The sequence below is a fragment of the Populus alba genome, chromosome 5 (genome assembly GCF_005239225.2).
Source record: "Populus alba chromosome 5, ASM523922v2, whole genome shotgun sequence".
Taxonomy (NCBI): Eukaryota; Viridiplantae; Streptophyta; class Magnoliopsida; order Malpighiales; family Salicaceae; genus Populus; species Populus alba.
Window position 1 is genome coordinate 18,647,976 of NC_133288.1, and position 24,307 is coordinate 18,672,282.

The 24,307-nt window shown below is 33.7% G+C and overlaps 3 protein-coding genes across 3 annotated transcripts; all 3 read left to right on the forward strand.

Moving 5' to 3' along the window:
* Positions 1-744: 744 nt before the first annotated feature.
* On the forward strand, positions 745-7,114 carry LOC118061813 (polypyrimidine tract-binding protein homolog 3). The gene is made up of 15 exons (XM_035075392.2): positions 745-904; positions 1,500-1,568; positions 2,711-2,782; positions 2,882-2,958; positions 3,101-3,182; positions 3,983-4,106; positions 4,387-4,451; positions 4,565-4,614; positions 4,796-4,837; positions 4,923-4,974; positions 5,064-5,082; positions 5,198-5,211; positions 5,993-6,100; positions 6,190-6,333; positions 6,468-7,114. Exons 2-15 carry the CDS (start codon positions 1,512-1,514, stop codon positions 6,867-6,869), a joined length of 1,308 nt encoding a protein of 435 aa, XP_034931283.1. The 5' UTR covers positions 745-904; positions 1,500-1,511; the 3' UTR covers positions 6,870-7,114.
* An 836-nt stretch (positions 7,115-7,950) lies between these two features.
* Positions 7,951-10,376, forward strand: LOC118061812 (5-formyltetrahydrofolate cyclo-ligase-like protein COG0212). Its single transcript, XM_035075389.2, has 6 exons — positions 7,951-8,495; positions 8,621-8,711; positions 8,814-9,040; positions 9,256-9,331; positions 9,472-9,597; positions 9,740-10,376. The coding sequence occupies exons 1-6, from the start codon at positions 8,070-8,072 to the stop codon at positions 9,889-9,891; spliced, it is 1,098 nt and encodes a 365-aa protein (XP_034931280.1). The 5' UTR covers positions 7,951-8,069; the 3' UTR covers positions 9,892-10,376.
* Positions 10,377-12,194: 1,818 nt separating this feature from the next.
* LOC118061811 (ribonucleoside-diphosphate reductase large subunit) lies at positions 12,195-17,973 on the forward strand. Its single transcript, XM_035075387.2, has 17 exons — positions 12,195-12,727; positions 13,012-13,073; positions 13,158-13,245; positions 13,404-13,667; positions 13,783-14,023; positions 14,216-14,292; positions 14,477-14,647; positions 14,747-14,839; positions 14,928-15,077; positions 15,190-15,276; positions 15,479-15,643; positions 15,726-15,845; positions 16,265-16,467; positions 16,547-16,696; positions 16,786-16,933; positions 17,160-17,246; positions 17,553-17,973. The coding sequence occupies exons 1-17, from the start codon at positions 12,500-12,502 to the stop codon at positions 17,649-17,651; spliced, it is 2,433 nt and encodes an 810-aa protein (XP_034931278.1). The 5' UTR covers positions 12,195-12,499; the 3' UTR covers positions 17,652-17,973.
* Positions 17,974-24,307: the final 6,334 nt, after the last annotated feature.

The window sequence follows — 24,307 nt, forward strand, 5'->3', positions numbered from 1 at the left end:
TAAAAAACTTTAATAGTCGACTAGAAAAAAAAATCACCTCATCGAAACATATTTTTGTTTCTTCAATATCTATTTCTTCAACTCCTACTAAATTTCTCAACACTACTCGAAAAAAAAAAAGAAATACCAAGATTACTCATCCGGGTAAGATTAATTAGGGGTGAGAAAAAAAAAAAAAAAAAATAAATCAAAAAAAATAAAAAAAATTAAACCATAAAAAAAAACTGATTCAAATTTTTTAAAAAACCGACCAATTCGGTTTTATAAACCCAAAACCGAAAAAATTGAACAAAAAAAACCTAGTCAAAACGGAAAAAACCGAGCCAAACCTGTTTGAACTATTTTTTATCCTAAAAAACCAAATTAAAACAAGTCGATTTTAATCGGTTTCGGTTTTTTTTTATTTTTTTTAGCCTAATTACTTTTTTTTAATAAAAACTAAATCAAACCAAAAATAATTACCTCTAAGATTAATCATGCTTCTCAACTCTTAACCTACATTCTTTACTCAATTCAAATTCAAATGCACCCTAAATCTGACGTTGTTGATACAGAAATTCAAAGCATGTGTAAAATCTCAAGGATTTCATATAAAATGAGCAAAAAGTAACTGTAAAATAAAAAATCGAAACCACCAAAACAAAGTAAAAAATAATAAAAGATAATATGGGTCCTTCCCATTTTTTTTTTTTTTCCTAGAGAGGGTCCACCATTACTCGTCACTCGAAAGTCCATCCAAAGTAGAGTCATTTTAAAAGTCGGAGATAGGGCAATAGCCACGCACAGCAGAGACGGACAGCGTGCCTGCGTAGGTGTCGATCTACATAGTACTTTTCCTCCTCCTTGTTCTTAGTACGAAACGATCTTTCTCCCCTCCCCACCCCTCACTCTCTTTCTCTCCGAGGCAAGTTCTCTATTTCTCTCTCTTCGATTCTCGATCTCACTCGATGAATGTGAAGGGGTCTGTTTGGTAACTGAGAAAATCCGATGAAGTGGACAGCTTTGTATTTTACTGCAAGATGATTTTGTTTTTAGATTCGATATTTTTGCTTTATTTTTTTTAACTATTTATCAGCTTCCAAATGGACCGTTTGCTAGGGTTTCGAATTTCATGACCTTTGCCTGCAGCTATGCTATTCATTCAGTGACATGGGGTTTAGGCGTTTTATTGTACTTGGATGATTAGTTTCTTAAATAAATGCATTGTTTAAGATTTGCACATGAATTGAAGTGGAAAAATAGTAAATATTTAACGAGTTTTGTGTTTCTCAAGCAAGTTGTTAGCATTTCATGATTTAGCACTGCTTTGTGTGTGGTAAGGTTGCATTTTTTTTTTGTTTTGAATTGAACTTAGAATGTTTTTTGATTATACTGTGAACATTTTCCATGTTGAAGGAAGAAGTGAATGTTTTTTCCTTTGTTTCGTGTGAGGAACTTTGAATGCAATTTTCTTTTGAGAATGGAAAATATGGATTAACTCTTGTGTTTGTTTGTTGTAGACTGGTTCGAAAATGACTGAGCCTTCCAAAGTTATCCATGTTCGCAACGTGGGGCATGAGATTTCTGAAGTATATCCCCATCTCTTTCTCATGCACGCACACGCACACACACGCATAAAAAATCACAAGCTGTGATTTAAGTATTTGAAACAATTAGTGTATTTATCCAAACATCTCTATACGTGTTGAAACGTATCATGAGGAATGATACTTTTTTGGAAGTTGATGGATAACACTTCTTATAATGCCTGGAGATATTAACTTTCCTTTTGGTTATAATAAATTGGATGGCATATGAGTCAAACGTTTTTGTAAAGACATGTTGATTAGCGTTCTATATAGCCTAGGAAGGAAAGTCTTATATTTCCTTATGCTAAATGGGATAGAGGAGAAACCCCTTGTAAAACATGAACCAAACAAATTCAATACTCTTGATGGGATGATGAGGACTTGTCCTGAAAATTGCAAACACATGAGTTACCATCCTTTCAATTTCCCCATGCAGTAGTATTTAGTGAACTTGAAGAAGACTGAAAACTTCTTTCTGAAAAGAATCAGGGGGTGTTATATTCCTAAATGTGATAGATGCGAGAGCATGCTTTCTATCAGACCACAGAAAGACAATAGGGAAAATCTGCAACCTATGTAATATGTGTTTTATCATCTATCTTTAATACCCGGGTTTATTACCCTAGTGGTATAATAAAAAAAATGATTCACATTAAAGAAGATGCGTTCGATGAGCTAAATCTGATGATACTAATAGCCAAGGCTGGGCTTAAAGTTACGCTCTTAGGAAGCAATGCTAGATTATCTCGCTTCAAATCCGATTGTTGGCATAACATTTTTAAATTATCTAATTATTAAAAGGATAGGATAATAATGAATTCAATTCCAGGCTGGCTTTAATACAAAGAGTGTGATTGATTATCTTATTCAATAAAATCTTAACCTGAATAAAACTCAGCTTACATGCTCTGGGTTTTCTTGACTGTTTTTTGTCATTAAGTGTTAAAGTCACTGAAATCATCTAGAGTTGTCTCCTAATTAGTTAGAAGCTTTGCAAGTGTTGAAACACAGTGATAACTGGAAATAGTTTTGGAAAGATTTGTCTTTTACTTTGTCTTCAAAAGCATTTCTGAATCATGAAATGGTGCTGATGCTCTGGTTTACATTCATGCATCACTGATGATCTTATGTTGTTCTTCTAGAATGACTTGCTTCAGCTGTTCCAGCCATTCGGGGTTATAACGAAGCTTGTTATGCTTCGTGCTAAAAATCAGGTTACTTTAATGCTTATTGAATAGTGGTGATTATTAATACATCAGATTTTTGCAGAACCTGGAATGTGACATGGTCTGTTATGATTGCCATGCATGCAGGCTCTCCTTCAAATGCAAGATGTTCCTTCAGCCATCAATGCTCTTCAATACTATACAGATGTTCAGCCAACTATAAGGTGAAGTTTGTACATTGTTTTCTCTCAGAACTTTCTGCAAGGGCATTTCCTTTTTTGTTTTGTTTTTGGTGTAAATACCGCTACCAAATGGTCCAAACTGATAACTGTAATACGTGTTTTGAATCTCCTTTTCTTCTTGCAGGGGAAGGAATGTTTATGTTCAATTCTCATCGCATCAAGAACTGACTACAATGGATCAAAATACTCAAGGGCGAGGAGAAGAGGTGGGTACTTTCTAGTCTAAGATATCAAAAACCAAATGGTGTTGCATTATTGATAGCATTACTTTGCAATCCATATAAGCGGGGAGCTAGAAGCTTCCATGATTCCTTGTTGAACTTTAGAGCGCTACAGGGATGAAAAGGATTCTTTATTATCAATTGATGGATGGCTGGAGAGGTGCACTGTCTTTTTATTGGTTGGTGAGGGTTAATAGCGACATTAAGTTGAAGAGTGTCGTATGGTGTTTTTAGGTAATGATGATTATTCATAACCAGAAAGCAAGTTATTAGAGGAGAAATATCATCAGTTTCTTCAATCACAAATATGAAGCCAACACTGTAATCACTGTGGATTGTTTGTTTTCTTCCTTGCTTTTTTCCTTCATGTGTCTATTATAGATCATCCACAATGTTTGCTTAATTTGAATTAAAATGTAGAGATAACATGGTCCTAGTACTTCTACCAGGTCTTATGCATTCCATTATCAGATGATTTGATGTAACTGTATAGAGGCATAGCAGGTTAATTATGTCTCTTTAATAAACTGTAACCTACAATTTTCCTCTTTCAGACTTTTCATATCTCAAAATTTGCCTTGGAACTCATGCTTTTCCTTTTAGTTCTGTGATTGTATGCTTCCTGCATGTTGAACCATCAACTATAAAGGATCTGTTTTGTTCTATCTTTCTTCTAACTATAATTCGCATTATATCTCCTCTCGCTATCTATGCTTCTCTATTTATTCTCTTCTCTCTCTTCTGTCTCTATGATGTCTGCTGTCGGGCACTCTCTGGATGCACAGCCAAATCGAATTCTGTTAATTACCATCCATCACATGCAATATCCTATTACAGTGGACGTGCTGCATCAAGTTTTTTCCCCCCATGGATTTGTGGAGAAGATGGTCACATTTCAGAAGTCAGCTGGTCAGCTTCTTGAAGTTTCATTTTCTCCTCCTTCCCCTCTCTCTCCATTCTCTCTTTTAATAATTGTAGTTACTACATTAAATAATTTTGGTATTTACTTTTGTGCATTCTAATTGTACCATAGCTTTATAGCTAAGAATCATCTGTGTTTTCTTTACTTAGCTTCGCTTACTTAACTTCTTATCCTGAGTGCTTTGTGGATTTATGTTATGCTTTTTATTAAAAATGCAGAGGAGTATGATTTGAAATTGTCATGCATGAATGTTTTGCATATTTTTAGGTTTCCAAGCCCTTATTCAATACCAGTCACGCCAGAGTGCTGTTCAGGCTAGGACTTCTCTTCAGGTACTATTCAATTTTTTATTCAAGAAGTTGCTTTTACCTGGAAGCTTGCTTTCAAGGTGTTGCAGTTGGCTGGATTTCAAATAAGAGTTTTTGGAACTTGGCTGTTTTGGTAGGGACGCAATATCTATGATGGCTGCTGTCAGCTGGACATTCAGTTTTCAAAGTATGTAATGAACATTCTATGATTTTTATTATCGCACCCACTCGATCCTCTTTTTCTGGTCTTTGGGAATCAAGGAAGGGCGCAGTGGGGGAGTTCTGATTCCTGTGACCACAGAAAGAGGTTTCTGATTCTTTTGTTTTTGAGGGGTGATATTAATGTACTTTTCATGTTTGTCATCTAGCCTGGATGAGTTGCAAGTGAACTACAACAATGACAGCTCAAGGTGATTGGTTTGTCTTATGGCTTCTTAGTTTGACTTCTATGTTTTCCTATCAATGTTGCCAAAAACTATATCTTCCTTTGTACAGGGATTTCACTAATCCTAACCTGCCTTCAGAACAGAGAGCCAGATCTTCCCAAGTATGTACTCTTCTCTTGTTGTTTTTTCATGTTGGTTGGTGATAGGTGGTTTGAGTAATTAAATTCTTTTCTGTTTCTTTTTGCTGCAGCCATCATATGGCGATGCAGGTATGTATGCTCTTAAAGCTACTGGAGTCAGGGCATGTGCTGGCTTTAAAGGTTACAATGATCTGTTACTCTTAGCTTTCATTGAGCACTAAATCCTTTTTTTTATTCCATGCAGTTGGATATCCTCAGGTGGGTATTGCTGCGGTGCACCATACAGACTATTTATCATCCATGTGTAATATTCAGGATGTCTGCTGACCACAATTATTTATCGCTTTTTTTTTTGTTCTTTCCTACATTTACAGTAATGGCCTGCCTAATTGATGTCCAGGTGGTTGTTTTGCTAACTTGTTTCCAGAAACTAACAGCTAGGGTTGAAACCTGAAAACTGATACCTAAAAAATGTCGTAGTGATGATGCTATTGATCAGTTTCAGGAAACTTGAACTGGGACATCGAACTTACCTATTTTTCTTGCTGCATTTTACACCAGAGTTGGTATTTTTATATTCTCCCAATCTGTAACAGGAAACACCTCACTGTGTATGTTGTTTACCATTGGGTCCTTCCACCCTTTTTTTTCCTGGAACTTTAGAATTGATATAAAGGAAATGGCAAGGCATGAATGACAGCCTAAAGAGCTACATCTTGTAAATCTTCTTGGCTGGCTTTGCTATTTTCTAAATTTATTCTCTGCATTTGGGGAATATCAGGTATTACCGGGAAATACATTCGCCATCTCTCCTGGTTTATATAACATAACAATTGTTTGTAATAAAAAATATACTTTTTCTGTAAGAAATTTTCATAGAATAACATTCTCAATAAGATGCTACCTTCTGTAATAGCCTGATATTCCTTCAAAGACATAAATTATTTGCCTAAAATTAGATTTATTTTGCATATATCTTACTAAAATGTTCTTGGATATGATATAATTTACTACATTTGATCTCTTTTGGAAAATTTAGATGCCCAATGCAGCTGCAATTGCTGCTGCCTTTGGTGGAGGTTTGCCTCCTGGAATTAGTGGGACAAATGATAGGTGCACAATTCTTGTCTCCAATTTAAACCCTGATGTAAGTTTATTCTGATGTCTTTCTTCTTTTTGAATATAGTTTTTAATAGACTCCTGATATTCATGCAAGAAAAATGTTTCTGTACCCAGAGAATAGACGAGGATAAGCTTTTCAACCTGTTTTCTCTCTATGGAAACATAGTGCGGATTAAGCTTCTTCGCAACAAGCCTGATCATGCACTTGTTCAGATGGGGGATGGTTTCCAAGCTGAATTGGCAGTACATTTTCTGAAGGTTCGGTCTATGAAGATTTCTCAGAATTCATTGCTTCGTTATTATTGTTTGTTGGATATAAATTCCTCTCCTTGAATGCTCCATATCAGCTTGTCTCAAAGGGCAGTATTTATGTTCTTTCATATGTGGAACAGGGTGCCATGCTTTTTGGAAAGCGATTGGAGGTCAACTTTTCAAAGCATCCAAACATAACTCAAGGTGCTGATACGCACGAGTACATGCACTCTAATCTGAATCGCTTCAACCGTAATGCTGCGAAGAACTACCGATACTGCTGTTCACCAACAAAGATGATTCATCTTTCCACTTTACCTCAGGTCATCACTGAGGATGAGATTGTGAGTCTTGTAGAGGAACATGGCACCGTTGTGAACACCAAGCTCTTTGAGATGAATGGTAAGAAGCAGGCGCTTGTTCTGTTTGAAACCGAGGAGGAGGCCACGGAAGCCCTCGTGTGCAAGCATGCTACTTCACTTGCTGGGTCAATTGTCCGAATCTCATTCTCCCAGCTACAGTCCATTAGAGAAAACCAATAAAAGAATAGCAGTGTTAAAGATTTACTATGGTAATAATAATTCCTGAGGATTCATGCTTCACAAGGATATTCACATGTTGGTGACAGCTCCTACTCTCCTCTCTTGTAACGGTTCATTGCTTTTTTACTGGTGGATGATGCTCCTTCATTTTTATTTACTGTCTTCCTCACTCACTTCTGATGTTTGTACCAATTATTTCTTAGGAATGTTTACTTAATTTCAGAGGATTAGATTTCTTGTTTTCAGATATGGTCAGTTTTGAAGAGTAGGGAGAGAGAGGTTTCCCCTCTCTCATGGAGGGGGAATATTTTGTATCATTGCTGTATATTCTTGTATTTCAGGCTAATTGGGCCGTTACTGTTGTATTCCTAGCCCCCCTCCTAAATTTATTCTTCCCTATTTCCTAATGTTCTTCTTTGGATTTCTTCCATCTACTCTCTCCTCTTCGTTCTTCCCCTCCTTCCATCTCCTGCTTCTGCTCTTCACTGTTCTTCTCAGGCCGCCTCCTCTTCTTCTTCATCCTCTGCCTCTCTTCCCTCTCTCTGTCTGTGCACGCGCTGTGTGAAAAATTTTCATAATCGCGTCGGCAATAATGCTTCTTCAGGATATTCTCTCCTGAGCCCCAAACATCATCATCAGAAGTTTTCAAGATGCTGAGGCTGATTGGAATTGTGCTCTAAACAGCAAGATCAAGAAGAATAGTAAAAATTATTTAAAAAAGAAAATTAAATAATAAATTACATTAACTTAGATCAACTTATATTTCTATCCATCATTCAGATTGATTGAATCTATGTGAGATGATGCTAAATTATGTTTTTTTTTAAAAAATTAAAATATATTTTTAAATTGTTTTTGATTGGCTGACAATAATTGCTAAAACGGTTTTGAAGTTAATCTTGACCGTGTTAGCTTATACTTTATATTTGTATTTTGTCTAATCATATAAAAAATATATTTGATTAGTTATTTTTTTTTTTCACGTTCTATGTATGATTATTTTTTAAAAAAATTTAATAAAAAAACACTACACTTCAAATATATATTTTTTTTAAATTACCTTTTCTTTTTTAAACTGTAATCTAAAAAACAATGCCAAACACGAACAACCACCGATTTATGCCCAATCACCTTTTTCCTCTAAAATCCACGGGCAAAGAACATATTTCACTTCATATCCCGGATTTCTAGTTCCTACAAATGGATTCAACTCTGACCCGAATAGCAGCTCCATTTCCGCTCACACACACACTCCTCTTTAACCACCCCCATTCTTCTCCATCTTTAATTTGTTTCTTCTCGAGGAGAACTCATAGCAAGAGATTGTTCAATTCAAATTGCAAGCTGGAAAATTCTAAGCGAAATGCCCACGACGATAACGTCGTTTTGGATGAAAAAGCTTACGAGGCCGAGAGGTTGAGACTTGATGCACAGGCAAGAGACTCAATGGCCGAGACTTCTAAAAGAGAGATGGAGACGAGTTCAGAGGATGACCCCAAAGCTTGGAAATGGGTCATCCGGAAGAGAATTTGGGATTTGATGGAGGCCCGAAATATTGCTCAGAACCCCAGACCTGTTCACCACCGGATCCCCAATTTCGTTGGCGCCTCAGCTGCTGCTAAAATGGTAAAAGAGCCAACCCTGTTTTTTTTTTTTTTTTTTTTTTTTTTTTACTTCTCTCCTTTTGAACGCGTGCTTTGTTTACGGGTAGTGAATGTAAGAGTTTTTTTACTGGGGTTGGGTCATGGCAGTTGAGTGGGTTGGAGGTGTTTCTCGACGCGAGTTGTGTGAAGGTAAATCCGGATTCACCACAAAAACAAGTCAGATTTCTCACTCTCTCTGGTTAGTCTTCCATCATATTGTAGCCTTAAACCATACTCTTGTAAGTATGACTTGCAGCAAACTTATGAGTAAGCTCTCAGTGCCTCCTCGTGGTGTTTGCAGGTGGAAAGAAACTGTTAACTCCTCAACCCCGTTTGAGAACTGGGTTTTTCTCTATACTTGAATCTCACATGTTAAGCCCTAGTACCATAAATGAGGCATGCACCTCTGTAGGTGTTGCCAAGAATGGAAGGCCTATTGGATTGGATGAGAAGATCAAGGTTGACCTAATTGTCATTGGTTCTGTCGCTGTTGACCCAAAAACAGGGGCTCGACTTGGCAAGGGAGAGGTAATAATACAATCTTTCTTGTATTATAAACTCAACGTAATCTTTGCCAGTCAAATGCATTGAAAAATATTTGAGAGTTAATGGATGGATATGGTCCTTAACTATAATTTCAAACCTTCATTCTGAAAATGGAGATGGTTTTTGTTACTGTGAAGTGCACCATCTTGCAGTTGAAGATTCTGTAAGGTTAATGTCAGAGAGATTTCGGAGTGCAGGGATTTGCAGAACTTGAATATGGGATGCTGCGGTATATGGGAGCTATTGATGACTCAACACCAGTTGTGACCTCCGGTAGTTGGAACTTGGAACGCTTACTCTGGATCTCATTTCCTACGCTCCCTTTATTCACACTGTTGCCATGCTTATTATTACTGAACTATTGTTCTCTTTAAACTGTTTCGACGATTTCTTACTCTTCAAAACTCTTGCAGTGCATGACTGCCAATTGGTAGAAGATATTCCGGTTGAGAAATTGCTGATCCATGATGTTCCCGTTGACATCATATGCACTCCCGACCAAGTCATCTTCACCAACACTAATATTCCCAAGCCTCAAGGTTTGTGAACCACTGCAGCCCGTAGTTTCAAGTCTGAAGTGTACTGCAGTTTTTTTAGAGTTTGTCTCATAAAGCAACCTTGTAATGGGTTCAGGTAGTTTTGGTCTCCTGTTCTTAGAGAACGAACTCTTTTAACCTGCAGGGATCTACTGGGACAAATTGTCTCCTGAGAAGCTTGCCCAAATTCGGATACTCAGAGAGCTCAAGAGCAGAATTGAAAGGGAGACCGGGCAGAAACTTCCTTGTGGTCCATCTGAGAAACTACCCCCTACAGCTCAGAGAAGACGAAAATGAGTTCAAATGTACATCCTCTAATGCAAAAACCAATGGTGAAGCGACAAAAAAAAGAGGTTTATTGCTGTCCTGTCTTTTAAATCAAAAGTAGATAAAAGTATAGATCGTTACTGTGTCGCTGTTCCTGTATCATTATCATCCTCTTTGACCTTAAACAAGTATTTATACGAGGTTCATGATGTGAACCAGTTCTCATGAAACAAGAAATAGCTGTGGGGAAATTACTTCCAAAAGGCATCACCGTTTCCGTTTGTTGAAGGGTTCCACGGTACAATCCCCTAGATTTTCCAAGCTAAAATTGGAAGTGTAAAATCAACGCGTCGACCTTATGGTTAACAAAAAATTTTCCATCCTTTTATATTTGCTTTAACCAGGAATTAAGCTTGTTGGTTCCCAAAGAGAAGTTCTTTGGTGGAAATCTACGAGTTATTATCTTTAATGCCGAATATATTTATAAAAAATGTTATGAAATATTCATTTTTTTATCTTGTAGTCAGGCACTTTTGCTTTTATAATTTACCTGAACATATTTAAATTTAAAATCTATTTTTTGGTGAACCTCTGTAAGCAATGCACGATTCTTTTGATAATCGATTGGATAATGTTCTTCGATAATCTTAACAAATGGCAAACTTGCTGAATCAATTGTCAACAACTTCCATATCAATCAATGGCCATTGAGTAACAACTAGTTACCAAATAGCAATGGGTGGAAATGGATCCTGCATAGTCTGTCTGGTTTTAAAATCTTTTGATGCTCGTGAGTATTTATGATTTAAAAATTATGTTGTTTTTTCTTCTTTGATCATGGATTCATCTAATGAATTTAGACCCTCATCACCACTTGGGGTCAAATAAAGTGTGGAGATCAATATATTTCCGGATCTAGGTCAAGCAGGGTTTTGAGTTTTTCATAATGTTTTTTTTTTCTGTAATTAAAAAATAATCTTAAAGGTAGTTTTGTATTTAGCTAAATTAAAAAACAGAAAAAACATGCACATGGGAGGTGCACACGCGTGTGCGGTGCTTTTTATAGCGTGTTTGAGAGTGTGGTAGCGGTTATTTTTTAAATAATTTTTCATGCCGAAATGCATGCCAATAATATTTTTTATTTTTTAAAAATTATTTTTGACGTCAGCACATCAAAACGATCCAAAACATATAAACTACATTAAATTTTAGCAAAAAAAAAAAAGTTCAAATTTTGTGGAAACGCGGTTTGCACCGCGTTCCCAAACGCCCTCCTCTAATGTCCAAAAAAACCTTTCCACCATGTTGTTGAAAGCACTGCTATTTCTTTTTTTTTTTGGTGTGGCACGCGTCCAATGATGGTTTAATTTGTCGCAAGTGTTTTTTTTTTTTCGTCCTCTCTCTTTTCTCCCTTAAAAATTGCAACTTGACATTCTTGGTTGTTGGTATTTTAATTTTAGTTTCTATTCTTTTGATTTTTGGTCTTGGTTATTTTATAGAAGTTTTATTATTTTTCAATTTCATCTTTAAATCCTAATTTATCAAATATTATATTCTTCAGTTTGGTCGTTATTCTATGGATTTTTAATTTTTTTTTTATCTTAGCTCTTTTGTAAAAAAATTATTGATTTTCAACCTTATTCTCTAATTCAAATTGATGATTTTATATTTTTTAATTTGATCGTTATTGTTTTGATTTTTCTTGGTTCTTTTGTAAAAGTTAATATATATATTTTTAATTTCACTGTTTAATTACAATATTGTTTTAATTTTTATGTCAATTCCAAGCCTCATTTTTTTTTATTTTTTTTATTCTTTTACTAAATTTATTATTATTATTTTTTTTATTTTCACCCTTGAATTGAATATAAATTTTATTTTGTATGTTAATTTTAATTCTTATTTTTTTAATTTTTATTTTTTAATTTATTTTATATAATTGAAATTCTTTTTTAGTTTTTTTATCAGATTATTGTAATCATATAATATAATCTGCAAATTTGATAAGTATCTCAAGTTGGTTTAATCTTAATAAGCATTATTATAAGTTTGTCATAATTATTTTTTTTTTATATTTTTTTATCTAATTTTAAAATTTAAATATCACTTTTTACACAAAAAAGTAATTTAGCGCGGCGAGGAATTATAAACATTAAGGTTAGTTTACTTGCTGCAACAAAGTTTAGCCCCCTTATTTACTCAAAATATGTTATTTACACTGAAAATAAAAAGATTAATTAAAATTTTACTAATTTTTTCACAGTGAAATTTAACCAAAAGCTTGATTAACAAAAATTAATGATATTTCATAGGCTCGAAATGGAAAAATTAAACCCAATACCCTAATAATATAAATGCCTGAAGATACTTCTAGCGGGAAACTTGAATTATTCCCTCGAACTGCACACATAAACAAAAAAAAATACATATAAAAGAAAAGAAGAAAACCTCATAAAACTTTCAAATTCAAATCCTTCAAAATTCCCTCTAGCTTCTCTCGTACACTCCTTCCTCTCTACACCATCTCTCTCTATAAGTAAGCACTCATGTCCGTTTACACTAACAATCCACATTACATGTTCGATAAAATTCCTCGCTCATTCACTTCCTTTTAAATTATCCAATTCAAATATCAACCATGTACGTGATCAAGCGAGATGGGCGGCAAGAACCGGTCCGTTTTGATAAGATAACTGCTCGATTGAAGAAATTGAGTTATGGGCTAAGTAACGATCACTGTGATCCAGTGCTTGTGGCACAGAAAGTCTGTGCAGGGGTTTATAGAGGTGTCACTACAACCCAGCTTGACGAGTTAGCTGCTGAGACCGCGGCTTCTATGACTGCTAATCACCCTGATTATGCTTTGGTCAGTGATTTTGTAATCTTTTGCAATCCGGTGTTTTGTTAATTTTGATTTTTGTAGTTTATTGTGTGTGTGTGCGTGTCAAATTTGTTTTCAAGCTTGTGTTTTAGTGCAACTGTGTTTTTTAGTGGTTGTTTGGGCTGTTTGAGGTGATTTTCATTTGGGTTTTGATCGATCGGGGATAATTGTTTATGTCGTGATTTCTGTTGTTTGAAGTCAGTTTGATTAGTTAATTACTGATAGGTTTGGGTTGAACTTGATTGTTTTTGTTTGATAATGTGATGTAGTTGGCTGCAAGAATTTCTGTCTCGAGGCTGCATAAGAACACAAAAAAATCCTTCTCAGAGACGTGAGTATTTGGTTTCATGGGGTTTTTTTTTATTTAATTGTATTTTGTATTTACTTGAAATTGATTTAAAGGCTGGTAATGCAGGATCAAATTAATGTATAATAACTTCAATAAGGGGTCTGGGCAGAAGGCTCCTCTCATTGCAGATGATGTCTATGAAATAATCATGAAGGTAAACTCATCTTAATTGTTGTTTTATTGTTTTCAAGCTGCAGGTAACAGAGGCGTGGACAACATGCGAAACTAACCATTTTTTCTATTAATCTGTGACCGAGGAATTATATAAATTATGTATATATATATAATAATCAATGCCTTTATTGGTATCAGAATGCTGAACGGCTGGACAGTGAGATCCTCTATGACAGGGATTTTGAATATGATTATTTTGGCTTCAAAACTCTTGAGAGGTCCTACCTTTTGAAGGTTGATGGAAAGATTGTAGAAAGACCACAGCACCTACTGATGAGAGTTGCTGTTGGTATCCACAAAGATGACATTGAATCTGCCACCAAAACTTATCACTTAATGTCTCACAGTTGGTTCACTCATGCTACTCCTACCCTTTTCAATGCAGGGACTGCCCAGCCTCAAGTATGTTTGTGTTGTATCAGTGTTCTCCATTATCTGAATAACAGTGCTAATCTACATGAATTGCTCATGTGATTTTGTTATTTATTTGGCGTTGGGTGATCGGTTGATATGGCAGTTGAGCAGCTGCTTTCTCCTGTGCATGAAAGATGACAGCATTGAAGGCATATATGATACTCTGAAGGAGTGTGCTGTTATTAGCAAATTAGCTGGAGGAATTGGTATTGCTGTTCATAATATCCACGCCACAGGCAGTTACATTCGGGGGACAAATGGTACTTCCAATGGTATAGTTCCCATGCTTCGAGTGTTCAACAACACAGCACGCTATGTTGATCAAGGAGGAGGGAAGAGGAAAGGTATAAGCTCAATTGTGCTACTTATATTTTTTAATGCGTTTGAGTGCAAGTTGTTTATGTGGATAAAGCAAGACAGCAGATAAGAGTGATTTTGCATGAATGTAGTTAAATTTTGTCTATGCTATGTGATTTATTGGGTCGTCTTTTTTTTTTTTTTTTTTTTTCAATGGCCAATCTTTTTGTTTTTATTAGGTGCTTTCGCTATATATCTGGAGCCATGGCATGCCGATATCTTTGAGTTTCTAGATCTCAGAAAAAACCACGGAAAGGTATGTTCATTACTTAATGGACTTACGTAACACTGACCTTAATCTAAGTAGGGGTATATATTGGTTAGTTCCAAATGAAAAAGATTCTTTTTTTTTTTTCTTTTTGATTCAGATCCTTGAATTTTCCTTTCTTATTTTTCATGACTCTTTATCTTGTGCTTTTTCTTCTTGATGCCTTCTGCAGGAAGAACATCGAGCTCGAGACCTATTCCTTGCTCTTTGGATTCCTGATCTCTTCATGGAAAGAGTTCGGGGTGATGACAAATGGTCTTTGTTTTGCCCTAGTGAGGCTCCAGGTTTGGCTGATTGTTGGGGACAAGAATTTGAAAAACTGTATACTCGGTATGAAAGAGAGGTAGAAAACTAGCTACTTCTGTGATGGTTGTTTGTATAAAAATGTTGAAGTAATTGTCTGCACTGGAACTGACAATTACTTGTGTGTTTATGAATATAGGATAAGGCAAAGAAAATTATTTCAGCTAGGAAACTCTGGTTTGAGATTTTAAACTCCCAAATTGAAACAGGAACGCCTTACATGCTCTTCAAGGTATTACATGTAATTTACCATGGATATGGGCATTTCAATGTTCCACATTGTTTTTAGTGTATTATAAATGCACCTTTTATTTGTTCAGGATTCTTGCAACCGGAAAAGCAACCAGCAGAATCTGGGCACTATCAAGTCTTCAAACCTCTGTACTGAAGTTATTGAGTTCACAAGTCCAACAGAAACAGCAGTTTGCAATCTGGCATCCATTGCTCTTCCACGATTTGTCATGGAAACGGTGGGACACTGAAAATGAATGTTGCATTGATAGTTTCGTCTACCAGATCTTTTTTTTCTTACCTTATTAATAATTTAATATGCTGCTCAACAATCTTTACATCTTGCTGTAGGGGTTACCTGCTGAATCACAGTCTTCCAAGATGTTTGGAAGTAGAGAATCAAAGAACAGATACTTTGATTTTGAAAAACTAGCAGAGGTTTGTTTTAGTTAGAATGGAGGCGATCTCTAAATTTAACTTGTTGCACAGATTGAAAAGCATGCTAATGTACATTTGTTTATAGAAACTCACTTACACTAGATATATTTAAGATAGAACTGTATCTTTTTATCTTTTAAGAAATCTGAATTATTCTATCTGGGAGACTTTGGTTTCTTATAAACTTTTGTTGCTATCTTAGGTTACAGCGACGATCACTGCAAATCTTAATAAAATCATAGATGTTAATTACTATCCCGTTGAAACTGCAAGGACGTCAAATTTAAGACACAGACCAATTGGTATTGGTGTTCAAGGTCTTGCTGATACCTTCATTTTGCTTGGCATGCCATTTGATTCACCAGAGGTATTAATTTGCTTCTCTCAAATATGATATGGTTTCATTTGCATTGTTCATCCAGACTGATTTTTTCACTTGTTTGTAACAGGCAAAAAGGCTAAACAAAGACATATTTGAAACCATATACTATCATGCTCTGAGATCTTCTTCTGAGCTGGCTGCTAAAGATGGCCCTTATGAAACATATTGTGGAAGCCCTGTGAGCAAGGTGAGAATCTCTGATTTTATCAGTTTCAGTAAAAGTATTCCAAAGACGTTTAAGATGGCATGCCTTGGTGTCTGATTTTCAACTAGATGACCTCTGCTATCTTTGTTTCTTTGGTTCATGCCATGGCTTTATAGGATGGTGCAAATGTTATATTTAATGTTCAGAAGAATTTGAGAGATGTTTCAAAAGGGATAGCACGGTGAGCTTGGTCTAGGAAGCAGTCTCATTCTTATATAGTTAATGCTTGAGAAATACAGAGAGAACGGTGTACCTTTTGCTCCTTTTTCTTCCTCAAAATGACTCATCATGCAAAGAAATCACCCAAGATATGGCATTTTGCCCATGTCATATTCTATTGGATGCCTTGCCCTCGAGAAGACATATGAAACATAACTTGGGCAACCTTTCTTTTCTTTCAGGGGATTTTGCAGATGGACATGTGGGGTGTGACACCATCAGATATGTGGGATTGGGATGCTCTTAGGGAAATGATCTCCAAAAGTGGTGTAAGAAATTCCCTTCTCACAGCCCCTATGCCCACTGCTTCAACAAGTCAGATACTTGGCAACAATGAATGTTTTGAGCCTTATACGTCCAATATCTATAGCCGCAGAGTTTTAAGGTTTGTTTTGCTTTAACAGGCTGATTTCTGTAAAGTGTGGTTCTTCTTCCCTCTGCCATCTAACCACATCCATTTTCAGCGGTGAATTTGTTGTGATGAACAAACACCTCCTTCATGATTTAACGGAGATGGGTCTCTGGTCACCTGTTCTTAAAAACAAGATAATAAATGAAAATGGCTCGGTTTCAAAAATCCCTGAGATTCCCGAGCAGCTAAAAGCTATCTACAAGTACGGTTATCTTCATCTTGTCTATATCCTATATTTTGTAGCATATCTGTATCTTTTCATGCCAAGGCAGAATTACTGTGTGATACCAGGACGGTGTGGGAAATCAAGCAAAAGACATTGGTTGACATGGCTGCTGATCGTGGATGCTACATAGACCAAAGTCAGAGTCTGAATATTCACATGGAGCAACCTGATCTTGGGAAACTAACTTCCCTGCATTTCCATGCTTGGTCAAAGGTATGGTGCTTATATTTAATTTGCAGTATAAATACACTGCATGCTCATTGCAGTGCACAACTCCTGATCAATTTTGCACATCATGTTGCTACCAAGGCTGCGTAACCTGTCACTGGGAAAAGAAAACAGTATAGCATATGTTTCTCTATGCTATGATTGTTCAAAGTGCGTTTTGGGTGTATCCATCGATATGTTTATTATTGATTTTGTCATGTTTTCTGTACAGGGCCTGAAAACAGGCATGTACTACCTGAGAACACGTGCTGCTGCAGATGCTATCAAATTCACTGTTGACACAACTGTTCTCAACAATGTATGCGATTTTCTCTTCCTTATATCACTAGATCGTTTTCGATTGTTCCATAAATCTGTTTCATTTATAGTTGATAGTGTCGAAGGTACAAAATCCATTTTGAGAACGGAAAGCAAATATGGAAAGAAGTAGAAAATCAAACATGGTTTCACTATTGACCATTTAGTTTTTAAGCATATGTTTTTTTTTCAATCTTTCCATTTTAGACTACTGATTTGCAGTTTTACCTAAATAGATTGGATTTTCCGTAAAAGCAAATATTTTTACATGATTGTTGACAGAATTTGTTGTTTTGTGATGGAACAGGAAAATCCTAACAAGGCAGAGGATGTTGTTAGTTCTGACATGGCGCAGGCAGCATGCTCATTGCAGAACCGGGAAGAGTGCATGGCTTGTGGAAGTTAGCCTCCGTGTTCCCTCTCACTTGGAACAATAGAGTTCTTCAACGAAAAGCAAGAGCAACGAAGATCATTTCTTTGCATCGCTGACCTGCAAGTTGGAATGAATAGCTATGTAAAGTCTACAAGTAATGTGCAGGGTTTAGATCAAACTCGTTGATAGGATGTGTAATGTTATGGCCCCAGCTTTTTACTGGCCCTTGCAATCAAATTCTTACCAGAACTGAGTCTTCTATTAGGGCTCAGAACTGGATACAGCTGTATGTAAAAAAGGCGTATTCTTGTTTGATCGCATTTCAGTAAAGCAGGCCTTGCTCTCTCATGCACCATGATGATGATCACTGCCCATTGATGGGCCTTGGATTATTTCTACATAACTGGGCCTTGGATTATTTCTACGTAACTGGGCCGCTTAAGCGGACTAGTAGATAGTGCCATCTAGTCCTTACTTTACCCATCTTTCTTTTTTTTTGTTAATTTTTTTATTTTTTGAAAAAGCTTCCATGAACAGTTCTCTGGGTGATTTAACCGGATAGGATACTAGTGTCTCAGCTGTATAAAAACCAGACACGTGAGGTAGCTGGGCTGCGCAATTTGCTTGACTGCCTCGAGACAGTCTCGGGCATTTCCATGAAAGAAAATCTCGAACATCTTTATTGCCTGTTAATGACTTTTCATGGCATGTGGAAGTGGTAATAGCACGAGGAAGCCATCAAATTTGAAAAATTCCTGTTGAGGAAACCTGAGTTTCAGATATCAATAATATTCAGATTCAATTCAAAAATGTACCATTTCAGTCCTCCTGGTCATTGACTTTTATCGGACCGCGAGCCGATGACCAGCATGAATCAGATAATACAAAATACAGTCTGGATCAGGACAAAGTCTCAAAACAATGGCCTTGTGCTGGCCCAATAGAGACCACCGGAAGCAACCTGTGCGCCTCGCATCTTCTTTTTCTGGCGAGGCTCTGTTTTTTCACTGTTCTGGTTAGCAATTAACTGTGTAGAAGAAGCATGCTGCTAGTTAAGCCAGTGGCTGGGCTGCATGATACCTTGTAAAGGTCGTAGACATGGCTGCTTTTTGGTAGGTGGGGGCAGTTGGAGTTTTACATGCGTAATGCAGGGGATGAGTTGATAAGAATAATTTCAGTGTTATTACCCTAATTAGAAAAAAGTGTTAATCTTATAATTTTATTTTTTAAAGTGTTTTTTTATTTTTTAAAAATTATTTTTGATATTAATATATTAAAATAATATATATAAAGAGAGTTAATTTTAAATAAAAAAATAATTTAAATTTTATTGAAACTTTGGTGAAAATGTAGCATAAACGGGAAAGTTAAATTTAAGGTGTGTGTACACTTCTAACTAATCAGAAGACAGACTCTTGCCATTTAAAGAATTTTCTTCATTTAGAATGATGAACTCACTGGGAGATGTCAAACTTTGACTTGAAATAACTGTACGGGTTAATGGCTCTCACGTGCTGGAATCGACTTGAGATTGAGAATTATTTCATGTTTATATATATATATATATATATATTAAACTGTAACGTGTGTTTAGTATTTCCATACTAATTGTTTTTAAAAATATTTTTAATTTGAAAATAAATTTAAATAATATTTTTTAATGCTAGTATATTAAAATAATGCAAAAACATAAAAAAACTAATTTTTAATAATAATAAAAAAAAATTTAAAAAACACACAACCAACAAACTATATTTCCAAACATATTTCAAATGAGAAATCTTTGACATGGACAACAACAACATTTTTTGGGTAATAACTTTTCAAAGCAAGATTTCTCTTCAAGGTTTATCTACTTGATGTTAAGATAAAAGGGGAATAAAAGAGTTGGAGTGGCTCTATACTTTTCAAGAAGAAGAGAGTCACCTTTTCTATCCCAAGCCACGAGGGTTTTCTTAATGTTCTCTTCCCATGCTCCTGGATATAACCTATAACCTAGTTCACATGGCACACGGTGATATTTTTATTTAATTTTGATAAATATAATTTAATTGGTTAGATATAAGATTTGTTTTTTAAAAATTACTAGTTTAAATTTCTTTAAATTTTAGAGTTAATAGAAGTTTATATAATCATTAATTTTAGGGTTTGTAAAATTAATTGAAATGCATGTAAATTAATCTGAACACTCATATTAATTTTTTTTTTAAAAAAATACTCTTATTCTATATATATATATATATATATATATATATATATAAGGGAGAGGCATGACGGAGCACGCTTCTTCTTGCAGGCGTGCTCCGTCATGCCTCTCCCGTTCGTGGAAAATTAATTATTTTTCTTCGTTATCATGTCGGTCCAAATGCATGCGGCGTTTGAACGGAATCAAATTGTGTGGAGAGATTGCTCCCATGTGTCCCTGACTTGTACCACGTGCTGAAAGTTGGAAAGATACGTAGCCTCGGGCTTGGTACTATCTTGAATTTCTGAAATCAAATTGTTCTTTTTTTCAATGAATGACTTTGGTTCTATCAAATACATAAATTGGAGTTTCTTGGATTTTCAATGACAATCTTCAAACGTTTAGGGCACCTGTTTGGGCAATCCAAGACCATTTCTTATGAGAGAGTCTTTTTCATGCAAACTTACTTTTCAATTTTTATTATATTTACTTTTTATTAAAAAAATTGTTAATAAAAAACATTTTCAGTTTAAAAAAAATTTGGTTTAGTTTTAAGAGAATATTTTTTTTTACAGAAAATATTTTTTAGAAATTATGAAAAATTCAATAATTTTTTATTATTTATTGATTATATTAAATTTAATCCTCAATCTTTTGATTGCATCATATTTTATTTTGATTTTTTTTTCAATTTTATCCACTATAACTTGATTAAAATTTAATTTATATATAATTTTAATCCTTATTTTTTTTATTTTTATTTACTTATTTTTTTTATTTTTTTAATTGATTTTTGTATTTATCATATCTGATCCATGTTCTTTTAGTTATATTTATTTTATTTAAAATAATTTATAAAATTATATATTTTTTTCAATTTCATTTTTCTTCAACCTAGATTTAGTCCTCATTTTTTTAATAAATTTTAAAAAGTTAAAAGTTATTATCTATCTAATTTTTTTTTAATATAATAAAAATACTGAAAATATTTTTTAAATTATTTTTATAAAACTATTAAATATCAAAAAATAATTTATTTTTCTAAAACTCAAACTTAAAAAAAGAAACTTTACAGCAAATAAACAAGCATAACTTAGCGCGTTTTCTTTTCTGACGACGACTGTGAAAAGAAAGCCACATGCACGTGAGCTTCTACTAGAGATGCTTCAAAATGGGATTTTCAATTAATTTACTATTAGTTAAAATTGCAATTAATTTACTATTAGTTAAAATTAATCATAGGCAGAGGACAAATCGTTGCCCATGGTTTAGTGGTATACTGGTATTATCTATTTGGGGCAATAATGACACCACGCCCTTGATTTGATAACTATTTATTTCATCCGTGCTCACCCTCCTTTAGTCTTTTTTTTTTTTTTTTTGAAAAAAAGAGGATATACAAGCTATTTTAATATATTTTTTATATAAAAAAAATTCAAAATATAAATTGAAAAAACTTATGTAAATATCTAATCAAATAAATCAATAATTATCTATATAAATAAATAAATAAATAAGTTGTTAACAATAACTAAAAGAAATGGATGTAAATCAAAATATTTGATCCAATAAAATGAAATATTTACTCATTTTTATTTACTTAATAAAAAATCATTTTTCAACTTAAAAAAAAATATACTAAAATATCCTTTATAATTCTAGAAATTAAAAAAAATATGTGGAAGGATAGAAATGCTCTTAGATACAGGCGTTGATGCTTGTCTTTTTTAAGGATAAAAATATAATTTTATTGTATTCTAAAAAAAAATCCAAAAAATCATTAGTCAACAACTTTCATTTTTTTTTGGCATGAGGAATAAATAAGTAATTTAATTTTTTAAAGTTTTTGAAATGGAAAATCCGCCGCATATTTATTTTATATTCAAAAGTAAAATAGTAATTTTATTGTAGGAAATATGTCTAGTGCTGAAGTGAAAAACCCGCCGCATATTTATTTTGATTTAATAAAAATGGCTAGCTCAATTAGAAAGTAAGCATAAAGTGGGTCAACTAATTTTGAAACTCTAAAACGGATCGCCTACAAAGCTTGGTGTTAGGTTTAAGATAATTATCATTATCCACTCCTCCGGTGATCCCTGCTTGGTTCCAAATAAGCTGGGAGCCGGAAAGCGGGCGACTTGATGGGCATGAAGTCCTGAACCAGGAGGGCCCAACTGAAGGAAGTTTGTATCCAATGTTTTAAGGAGTATTATAATAGCGTTGAGCACTCATTGTTTTCTGAATTTGAGCATTGTTTTTGGTTAATAGCCTTGAGCACGCATTGTTTTTGTAAACACGTTAGAACTTCCTTTCATGGAAATCAAGTTGTAACTAGAGGAGACATTTTTGTTATTTTTATTTAGGTTTCTCATGTTTCTTGCCTATTTAAATTACTTTTGGCCTTTGATAAGAAATCCTTATTAGAATTATTTGGTTTTGTTCTTTTTAATGCTGGGAAATTTTGAAATTTTTTTCTTCTAAAATTTAACTTATTAAATATTATCATAACATATTTTTTTTATATGAAGTAATTGGAACTCATTTTATATTAAAGCATTATTTTGCAAGCATCAACACTTCAAAAATATTCTAATAATTAATAAATAAATTTGATGAATATCTGAATCTAATATAAATCCATTAGAATTTGGATTCAAATAGACAATTCAAAAACCTAATTTGATTTCATAAGATTGATCTATATATATATATATAGATAGATCAGATTGTATCTTATATAAAAATATATTCTAAATTAACTATTATTTACTTTTAATAATATTACAACATCAATTTTAGTGTGTATAATAATTAAGATTGGTTCTAGAACACAAATCCCATTATAAAAAAGGAAAAAAGACGAATTGATCACATTGATAATTGCGCTCATTTAATTGGTCTCGAAATGCACTGAACCTATGTAGTTCAAGAACGGTGGATTCTTTGTGGCCGAAGTCCTCGATCAATCCATATTCATGAGAATTGGAGAAAAGGATGTTTCATCCTTTCGGTACCATCTTGAATGATGAAAGTTGTCGAGAAAATGACATATTTGGCAATTTTGACTCGTTTATTTTCCGAAGAATGGCACTTTATTTTGCTTTTCGAGCAAGCCTTATATGTTTTTCTTTCTTTCTTTTCTTTTAATTGGGAAATTTAGGGTTCACATTTGATCTTTCAACACTCCCTATTTGATTAATGTTTGAGCAAGTCTAATACTAATGTTCTATTTTCTAAAAATATTTAATTTTGAAGTATACGTGTCCCTCTCCGGACTAGATATTCAGTATCTGGGAAAGAATAATATTTCAAGCTTCGGGAGGGTCCATAGTATAGTCTATTTTAATTAAACCGACACTTTTGGCAAAATATTTTTTAATTAAAACACGTTTTTGGCATTTTGAGTTTATCGGATTGATGAAGTTTAACATTATTTTGAAGCTTTGCAGTTGATCTAGTTAGGTCTTATCATAGAATTTTGAGTCACTAGGTTTAATTGGATTAGCTTTCTAAATTGATATATATATATAAAACTCAGCTTAAGATGAAATCCGATTTGATGGGTTATTGAATCCATTGTAGAAGAGAATCATGTATTTTTGACCTACGACTTTGCTATGTATCAAATATTTTATTTTCAATAAAAAAATTAAACATGTTGTAGGTTTTTTTTGATATTTTTTTTAAAAAATATCAAATGTAACCAAAAAAATTTATACATGTATCTAATTAAATAAATCAATAAACATCTATATTAATAAATGAAAAAAACATTAACAATAACTAAATACGCATTGGAAAAAATCGAATGATGGATATATATCAAGATATTTAATTTTGTAACACGATTCAATATTTACCTAATTGTATTCAATGACTTTGTTTATTAAATTAATTTTTAAATCAAATGATAGTACAAATAGATAGACACATATAAAATTGATTGAATAAAAACAAAGAGAAAAAAATATCTCTCAAGATTGTATTTATTATAAAAACTACAAAAAATAAAGTTAAACTACATAAAACATAAAAATACTTATAAAATTAGAAAAATATCTTTAAAAATTAAATACATACAATATACTTAAAAACAACCATTATCTTTTTAAAACGCTAAATATAAAAAAAAAATCAGAGAGGAGAGAAGAGGTATTAATTTAAATATACATTAACAAATTATTAAAAAAAACATATATAAAAAGACGTGATTTTTTTTAAGGCAAAATTACCATAAAAAAGGTCAAACACAGTTGGGTTTAACCCATATAAAAGGGCCCATGCATTGGATAAATTAACGTATTTTAGACCAAAAAATACCTATAAAAACATCCTAAGCACCTTGATCAATCCATCAATGACCTAAAAAAACTATAAAATCAACTCAAAATAAAAAATCTTTTCAAGATCATATATCTTTTTTATGAATTTTTAAGATAAAAAAAAACACATAATTTGAACTTTCATCATTAAATGGAATCATCTGACACAAAGATCAAACGTT